We start from the raw sequence: 9,936 nt of genomic DNA on the forward strand, positions 1-9,936 counted from the left end.
TTATTACTATTATGGAGAAATACACTACTTGTGATACAGATTGAAGTAATAGTGGACATAATAAAATAATTGTAACACAGCAAAAGAAAACAATGTATCTTTAATCTTTTGTCTTGCATTCAGTTTATTTTTATTTTATTTTTTTACACAATTTACAGAATACAGTGAATAAGACTCAATTTAAAGGTACTCTCTGCAGAAAACGTCAATGTCTGAACGTATAAGGCGTGTCTGTGACAGACACTACTGTTCTAGAGTATTTATTTGTCATGACATGTGCCTATATGATCAGAATGCTAAAGTGTGTGCCTTGTTGCAGGAGTACCCATGATAATAATAAACATTCAAGTCTAAACCTAAAATCAATCCCATTTTACATTAAATCCCTTAACAAAAGACTTCAAGTGTTCATCCCTAAATGACTAGCTGCCATTACCTTGACAACAAAATAAATGTAGTCAGTAGTCAGTTCATACAGTATAAGCATTTCTCCCTCTATTCATTGTTACACAATGTGAGAGTCAGTCAGTTCTGTACAGTACCTGAATTCACAAATAAAGTACAAATACAGTCCTATAATGGAACTGAAAAAAATACAGTTTGAAAATAAAATGCTTTTGCGTGAATACAAGCTGTGTGCTTTGACTCCTTCTCCTTGACTAGTAAACTCAGCTCATGACAGGGCCCTCCATTTTGTGGGAGCTCACAGCAGTGGTCCATCTGCTGGATTCATCCCAGGCGTGTCATACACACCTCATCCACTGGGGGGCGATATGAACTAGTGTTAGTTTTCATCTCAAGCTGAGTTCGCTGAGCTCCGGCTCACTATTCATAGAGATGTCATTGTTTTTGCCTAATAATATATTGAGTCTATTCACTTGACAGTGCTACTACTGAAACAGAAATAGCATTTCAGATCCAGTTTTGTTATGCCAAATGTCTGTCCCTTTAGAAGGTAACATTGGTCATGTCCTTGTCCCAAGGATGGCCACATTTTTCCAGGTCTCTATTGTGAATTATCTGAGACAAACTTGTCCCATTTACTCTGCCATAGTGCCAAGGCTTTCTCCTTCTGCTGCGAAGACAGGGAGCTGTACCTGGAACATAAAGAGGAGAATGTCAATCAGAGCCCTTCTCCTATTCTCTCTCTCTCTCTCTCACTCACTCACTCACTCACAGGCCATTCCCATTACACAATCATTTGTAATTGTCAAGGTGATCTTCACCTGATGGAGTTCAAGGCCAGTTCTTTGAGAGTGCCTATGTGAGAGCTCATCCCACCAATGCCCACGAACGCCTCATAGAAGTCATAAGAAAGGCCCGTGGCCCCGAAAGTGGCAGGGTCGTCAGAGCTGATCACCAATGGGTGGCCCTCTGACATCAACACAGCAGCCGGGTGATTCCGCAGATCTGAGACCAGTTTGAGCACCTGGAGAGGGTTTTTAAAGGGAGAGTTTCAATTAATGGCAGGAAGCCTTTGTGTTCCTCAACATGTGACTATCCCTGAATCCCAAATATATCCCTAGACCCTACCCCATGGATACTTGTGTAGATCTGAGAGAATTGGATAGGTTTGGCATTATGGAAATAGTTTTGAATTTCCTTAATCTTCTTACATTTATCCAATCCTCTCAGATCTACACAAGCGCCGAGGGAGAGTAGGGGCTAGGATGTGATTTGGGATTCAGGGTTAGAATGTGGTAACAGTGGTGATGCTGTACCTGGTTGGAGATGGGGCACACCTCCACAGCCACACCTCTTTTCCTGGAGAGCTCTTTGGCCACAGGATGGCGCACTAGAGCGAAGCCGTGACCGATGCGAGAGGTGTTGAACAGCAGGGAGTCCAGCAAGTTCTGATCCACATCAGTCCCCTCTAGGTCTAAAGATTAAAGTGATGTCAATCAAAGTTATCTTATGTAGCTTACAGATGCCAGTTATCCCTGAATACATCAGTAAACTAACCTCTATATGCTTATACTGTGAAAAAGAAGTGCCTTTATAAGATGCCCCAGACAAATAAGAGCATTATCAAGAGGAAGGGGTTTGGCTCACTTGTCTCTCCTGCATGAAAGAAGAAAGGCAAAGTAACTCCTCTATCCGCTGGCAGAGACAACGCCTCTCTGAAGTACCAGAGGGATCTCCCACGGTCCTCTCGACCCACCTGCAACCACAAGAGCACAATAGATAGCGCCTAGACCCTAGCAGTTTATCATGAGACCTCCACAGAATTCTGTCAAGTACATCTTTGTCTGGAAATCAAACCATATCAGATGTAACATTGTGGGACTTCAATTAAAATCTATTTTTATTTGTTAATTTATGCTATTTGTATGAATATTATTCCTGTCAATAAACGCTACTACTAATACTGCTGCTAGTGCTCACTAGGTCAAATCCAGCCATGATTTCAGGAAAGTCTCTCTGCAGGTTCATTGCCTCCTCCACAGCCTCTTTCACCATGGAAACATCCATCCCCCTGAGACAAACAGAATAAACAAAGCACATCTTACAATTACAGTAGCATGTGTTTTGTCTGTCCTACTCTTCCAGAAATCATATTAACTAAGCATTTGGGTCCCACGTTGGTTTCAGCTTTATCCTATAAAAGGAATTTCCTGCATAGTCACCTATGGATAGCCCGAAGCCAGCCAGGTTTCATTACAGTTCTAAGTCAGAATGGAATCAGAATTTTGGCTGGTTCCAGGCTAACGTATGAATAGTGAAGATAACCATAGTTACCTGTGGACAGTGAAGATGACCCGCGCTCCCAGGAAATCTGGGTGTTCTGCCACAAACTGCCTGGTGACGTCCTGGTAGGTCTTCAGGCTCCAGGCTCTCTCATGCGTCCTTCCATCCAGCTCGTATGTCTGTGCATCAGCAATGAAATTACATCACACCAGCAGGTAATGGTTATTGGTTATGAATCACACAATCTTGTACTCTGAGGCACCTTCATAATGGGAACATACTGCAAAGCATTGACAGACCATTAGTCTATATATACAGTGCCCAGAGTAAGTAATGGGACAGTGAAGCATTTTTTCTTCTTTCGGCTCTACACTCCAAAAGTTTGGATTTGAAATCAAACAATTACTATGATGATTTCATCATTCTGAATTTACATCACCTTTTATGCATAGTCCCCCTTTTTCAGGGTACCCAAAAGTAATCGGACAGATTTATCTAATGTCCAAAATAAGCACTCATGTTTAGTATTTGATGGGCAATCCTTTGCATGCAACTGCCTGAAGTCTGTGACCCATTGATCCTACCAGACGCTGGGCATCTTCTCTGGTGATGCTCTGCCACGCCTGTATGGCAGCCATCTTCAATTGTTTGTTTTGAGGTCTTTTTGCCTAAAACCTTATCATCAGGAAATGAAATGCATGTTCAATTAGATTTAAATCTGAAGACTGACTTGGTCAGGCAAGACCTTTCCACTTTTTGGCTCTGAAAAACGTTTTTCTTATGATGTTCCAAACTGTTGATTTTGGCAAGCCTAAGGTTGTCTCACCACTAAGGCATGTTTCTGATCGTTTTCTTCACATTTCTCAGCCTAATAATGAGTTCCTTGACTTTCATTGACACCTATTTGGTCCTCATGTTGACAGACACCAATAGCAAACTCCAAAGGCAAATGCAAAGCCTAAAATCAATACTAGACATTGACAGCTTTCTTATGCCTGCACAAATGATGTGACGGAACACACCTGACTTACCAGAAACACCTGTCAAGCCAATTGTACTTTTGGGTACCCTAAAATAGAGGGAATATGCATAAAAAGTAATTTCTGAATGGTGAAACCAATATGTAGACAAATACCATCAAATAAAAGCTGACAATCTCTACTTTCACGTCATTTAAAATCCAAACGTATGCAGTGTAGAGCCAAAAGAAGAAAAAATGCTTCACTGTCCCTACTTACGCAGGGCACTGTATAGACTACATACTGTACAGTACTTGTGTTTCAAGTGTATTTACCTCTGGCAGCAGAGCCCTTAGCTCCAGATACATGACATTGTCCATGTAGAGCTGCCTCAGGCCTTCATAGTAATAGTCCTTGAACACAGGAGCATGGGTGACCAGTCCCAAAGCCACCATGAAGGCCTGCTCAAACCTCTTCCACACCACGTCTTGGTTGGGGTAGGCAGCCTCTGGGTCCTCAGTGAAGAGAGTCAGGTTGCGGAGGATCCTCGATGGATAGAAACAGACAGTACATAAGATGTGAAAGATATGGGCAAAATAGAAATGTTATGTTTGTAAAGCACTATGAAAATGTCAGTTATGTTAACAGAAGTACATATATTATAGTCATAGAATTGTTAAAACCTAATATTCTGGGCTTAGATATGTTCTACAACCCTGATGAAGGTTTTGAAGCTTAAACGTGTTGGTTTTTAACAATAAAAATGCTAATTTCATAAATGTTGCCCCCCATTTGTCTTTGTGGCTGAATAGCTCTCCCATTTAAGATGTGTTCTCACCTGTTGTCTAGGTCCGTGGTGTTTCCCATCTTTCCCCTCAGTGTCTCCAGTAACATCCAGGGGGAACACTGAGGAATGGTTCTTTTGGGCTGGCTTGACGAGAAGAGGAACCGTATCGACTGGTCATCGGTGAAACACATATAACAGTGCGGCCGGTAAGTCACATTCCTCACCAGCCACTCCACTCCCACCATGGAGAAGTCATGGATATGAAGGGCTCCACCTGAAACAGAGAACAGGAAGGTTGCGGTAACTTGTGTGGATTACAATCAGAACAGGTACAACACTGAGTAGAGATAGCTAATGTCTGATGTTACGTTAGTATGAAAAAGTCTTAACTGAGATCCTTAAAATGGCCCAACCCCGTTAAGATCATAGACGGTTAAGGTTATAGTTAATAAAGGGTTATAGTTATGATAAGGGTAGGGTTTAAAGGCTATGGTTAGGGTTAAGGTTTGGGACATCCCAAGGATCAAACTTAGCATCTACCATGTTACCTTTGGGCATGTTCTGCAGGAGGCTGTAGATGGGGCTGCGCTGGATAAGGGGCCTGGCCTTGAAGAAGTGTAAGGCAGGAGGGAAGTCTGACATCGCCATCTCCTGCTGTTTCAGTTTCTGCAGCTGTGCACTGAGGTGCAGCTCTGCCTCTGTCAGGAGAAGTTGAGCCCCTGTATGCCTGGAGGCCTCCAGCTGCATCAGAGACTCCCTGAGCCTGGGGTCTGGGCTGCCACTGCACAGAGTCGCCCAGCAGAGCAACAGTGACAGCATAGTTGCCTGTATGGTTGTTCTCTGGTCAAGATGTGCTCAGCCAATTCAGTTGTCAATGCTGACAAAACACAAGGAGAACAGCAAATACTTTAACAGTGGAGACCATCTAGTGTATGAGAAAGTAAGATTGAGAGTGTACCTAACAATACTCTTGGTAACTGACAAGAATTGCACTGAGCATGTGCAAGGAAAGTCCCATAGGCTCAATAAAGCAGACACATACCTTCCATTTCCTCATTAGGCTTTCTCAGCAATAGCCTGGTTCCCTTTAACACCTAAATCACAGTTTTGACAATGCTTACTTTGATTCAGTTTTCTTTAACTACTTTTTGAGAGGAGGTGACACTGGGGACAATTATGTCTCAATCCTCAATATCCCTTTAGATCTACATAAACAAAGTTTCTAATTATGTATCTCAATGTTACTTATATGTATGCATTATGTGCTGTTTAAGTTTGTCCTCGGATTGTGATGTTTGCCAACTTTGTATATTTGCAAGACACATTTTCTAATGGATGAAATTCTATTCTAATCGCGCAGTCCATTTCAGTGACAATCTGTCAGTCGTGCGCCACGGTGCTGTGGGTGGGCAACGGAAGAACCAACACCTATCGGCTGGGAGTAAACAAACCACTTTGTGACTCAAGGATCACATGTTGTATTTGAGAAATGGTTTGTGTCTAACATGTTTATATATAGAGACTACGGTTAAGCAAAGTGTTTTAACAGGATCGCCCATATTATGAATATATTCTAAAGAAAGAGATATCGTTGTCACCTTCCGCTGCTTATTAATAGGTTAAGGCTGAGTTTTGTTAAATTAAGGTTTAGGCGGGTTTATCTCCATAAATAAACTCCATAAATGGTACATTGTAACTATACAATGTACCATTCAGTTAACTTTCGCATTACTATAACCTAGGCTGTCCTGCCACTCAAAAGGCTGTAACATGAACAGAGCGCACTAGCCCTTATCGCCGAATAGGCTACAATGTATAATGTTATTTTTTTTCTTGACAGAAGGCCTGATTATTAAAACGTTAGTCTCACCACTAAAGCAAACCTGTCCGGGGGATTGAAGTGATGGATTGATGCGCTTGTTTCTCTCTAGGCAAAGCAATAACAACTGTAACAAAAGTAGCCGTTTTCGTTGGTCAGTCTATCCTGCAGGCTTCGCAGTTGAACTACAAGTGCCGCCTGCCTGCTTGCTTCCCAAAACAGTGTTCCACGTCATATCCCCCCCTTGTCAGAGTGGTTGAGGAGGGGGATGCATGTCAAGTAGATCAAGCTGATTAGAGACGACACGGTGCAGTGGCACAATAGATTAATGCATTGTGTCATGGCGGGATACTTGTTTTGTCTGTTTGCATTTAATTAGAACCAATCTTTTCAGTGTTTTTAACGGAATACAAGTTTTTAATGGATACAAGCCATCGAGATACAAGTCCCTTTGAAAAAAAACGACACCTTTGTGTCACCCATATAAAATATACATGTTACTTATCATGCTTGAATGTTCCTCCTACCTACCAAATATACTCATGACTTACATAATATGTAATATGACACACTGATCTGTTTACAACACTAAATAAGCATGTTTATGAAACATACATAGAACAAAGGCCTTTGATTGAAACCCTCAACCCCCCCCCCCCCCAACAAAAACAAGAAAAAGAGAGGAAACATACAATTCAGGAAAAGTTATTTATTCTAAGAAATGTACAGTATAGAAAATACTTCGGTCCATTTCCAAAATAATCTATGTCAGTCAGATAAGAACTTGTAAACGTCACATAAAAATGAAACATACAGGGTCTTTTTGATGCCGCCATGCTACTGAGGTAAATGTCAACTGCTTAAAAACAAAAACAACCAGACATCACATTTATATTAAAAACAAGGTAAAAAAAAAAAAAAGAGAGAGAAAAAAAAATGTACAAAATTTAAAATAGCAAATAAATATGATTCACATTTAATCAAATCTAGATGTTTTTTTTCACTAGTGCAGCAGACAGATGACAGTAGAGTAGAGGAGTGAAGTGAGTTGCATACAGACTTTCATCTCTTGTGCAGTCTGTTATACACACCAGAGAAAGAACAGAGCTGCACACCTTTAACTGTATCACAACCTCACAGACCATTAAAACCACACCGTCCTTCATACACGGACAGCGCAAGTCAACACACTACCTCTGAGAAAGACCTCATCTATTCCTAAAAATGAAAAAATTCCCTATTAAGCAATAACAGCAATACATCCTTGTACAGTATCGTGAGACACACATCTATACAGTCTCACAGCTTCTAGTATTTTTCCTATTTCATCCCTCCTTGAATCCATTTCTTCTTAATGCCTTGGGTGTCTATCAGTGAGGACACTATGCTGCCAAAGTCTATGCTGCCTAACACAGGACCACAGAGCTTCAGGTTGTCTAGATTCACCTCACACTGTGACAGAAAAGCATGCATTCTGTACAGCTGCTGATGAGACACAAACACATAAAAAGCCCTTTTCTGATGACCTCGGCTGAGACAAAATGCCCATACCCCACACTCCCTAGTGATAGCACTAACCTTAGACTCAAATAGAATCCCACAGAAGGGAAAGCTACACTTCCAAGATTTGTTTCTTGAAAAGAAAAAAAAAACCCTCAACAGCCATTGACTCAACGACGGAACTGAAGTTGTTCTGTAAAAGCACCTCATTTTGTTTGCTTTGACTGGAGAGAGAGTACCATGATTCGGCACTGGAAAGAAACAGATGATACCTAGACATGAGATCTTGTTAAGATGGTAGAGTATGGCCATTTACTGAGAAAGTTCCACAGCCAACACAAGTGAGGGGATTCGGGTGTGTATATCCTAGGGCAGACAGGAGGAGTTTCTCTGAGTCTGGCTGAGTGAGTGGAGGGACTTAGTGGTTGCCAGTGACTGGCTACATGAGGTAGATTAATTTAGCTGCTATCGCTATACTTGTGGGGCTCACAGGTGCAGCACTGATATGATAAAATGGCGAAGGGGGATGATGCCAACTTCTAATCCACATAGGAAAATGAGAAGCTTCAATTGTTCTAAGAGGTTCCTGTTGATCCGGTCAATATGGTATATGCATGGTAATGACAAGGGCAACAATAATAAACAAAAAGAGGAAACAGGAATGTTTTATAACAGATCACCCTTTCCCTTAAAAAATAGGACAAAAGAAAAACAACTTTTGGAGAGTGAAAAGAACAAATAGAATAGACGTTTTGTTTCTTCCCCCAAAACAGAAATAAAATATGTTGACAGTAAGCAAGACCACCGTTAAAATATTTTGCAAAATATGGATTTATCAGTTTCTTCACATAACAATGAGGTTGATTAATTTGTCACAATTCCAGTCATATTTTCTTGTGTTGCTTCTCCTTCAAATAATTCATTAAAATACCCGTATAAAAACTGTACACCCTGAGGACATGTTTAGTTCATTGAATTGGGGAAGAGGAAGCACTCACTTGAAGAAATAATCATGCATGGGTGTGATTCTGAATACAATCTCTACTGTTGCTAAATAGGATAATACAAATTCTTGCCTCATACAAGGAGCTACAGTGGGACTACCATTTTAGGTGATATTTAACATCAAATGCATGAAAAAACAACAGTGGGTTGTGATGACGATATGAATAAATGAAAAAAAAAAAAGAAAAAAAAAGAAAAGACGTATACAAATTGTTTGTTTTATTCTAATTCATGTTCATTTTGTGTATGTGCATATATCAACCAGCAGGACGCATCAAATGAAGTGTGGAAAATCCTACAAACCTCCCTTTTCTGAGACAAGAGGTCAACTACAGTGAAGAGTTGTACTTTATATATATTCATATATACATGGTAACAAAGCACCAACTTAAAAATCCAAGGCCACTAAATTCCAGTATGTGTAGACTATCTATCCCTAGTGCATAGCAGAGGCAGCTAGCTAGGCTCTCTGCAGGTCTATGAAATCAAAGACATTCTCATAGTGAAGGCAGCTCTGAAGGATGCATACAAATGACACCGGAACTAAAGTGAAGGTTTGTGTTTTAGTTGCGGTGGAAATGGACAGAGCACCTGGACAGAAAGCACCCTTTATCAGGACGGTTCCGTTACAGACAGGCCATCCATCCTCCGTCTCCCTTCACACAGGGCTCCTCCTGTGCTGTACATACACCTACATATCTACCCATTCACACATACATTCAACAAGAAAATGAAAGGCAACTGTAAGTCCTGTTTGTGTGTGTCGACTCAACAGGGTTCTGATGACGGCTTTTCTACAGTCTCAAAGTACCTCCTTTTCTACACCTGAGTTTAAAGGAAAAGAAAAGAAAAGAAAAAGAATGTCTCAATAGCAGTCCTTTCCTCTGAACAGAATCCCCTATCCCCTGTCCCTTCAGTAGAGAGTCCAAGAGAACCAGAGGGCTGCAGATGGGGAGGAGAGCCCCCAGCTATATTCAGTGACTTTTAGCTGAGTCTATACAGCATGGGTCTGCAGGCGGAAGAGCAGTCTGGTGTTCTTATGGACAGGGCCCAAGAAAAGAGGGCTAGCTGCACAGTCAGATAAGTACGTCCATTGTTATGATAGCTAGAGCCACATCTCTCTAGGGGAGTCCCAGTAAGGGTTCCACAGACAGCAGACCGACATCCCAGGGGTTGGC

The 9,936-nt window shown here is 41.2% G+C and overlaps 1 protein-coding gene across 2 annotated transcripts; it reads right to left on the minus strand.

The window, feature by feature from the left end:
* Nucleotides 1-62: 62 nt before the first annotated feature.
* On the minus strand, nt 63-6,421 carry ada2a (adenosine deaminase 2a). Of its 2 annotated transcripts, none has more exons than XM_083667230.1 (10): nt 6,305-6,421; nt 4,983-5,311; nt 4,486-4,708; nt 3,983-4,193; nt 2,740-2,867; nt 2,386-2,476; nt 2,053-2,161; nt 1,722-1,879; nt 1,227-1,429; nt 63-1,097 (listed from the first exon to the last, which is right to left on the minus strand). In XM_083667230.1, exons 2-10 carry the CDS (start codon nt 5,251-5,253, stop codon nt 1,007-1,009), a joined length of 1,485 nt encoding a protein of 494 aa, XP_083523356.1. In that variant the 5' UTR covers nt 5,254-5,311; nt 6,305-6,421; the 3' UTR covers nt 63-1,006. The 2 variants fall into 2 exon arrangements, with proteins under 2 accessions (XP_083523356.1, XP_083523357.1); XM_083667231.1 differs by lacking the exon at nt 6,305-6,421 and adding an exon at nt 5,477-5,488.
* Nucleotides 6,422-9,936: the final 3,515 nt, after the last annotated feature.

Source organism: Argentina silus, assembly GCF_951799395.1.
Source record: "Argentina silus genome assembly, chromosome: 3".
Taxonomy (NCBI): Eukaryota; Metazoa; Chordata; class Actinopteri; order Argentiniformes; family Argentinidae; genus Argentina; species Argentina silus.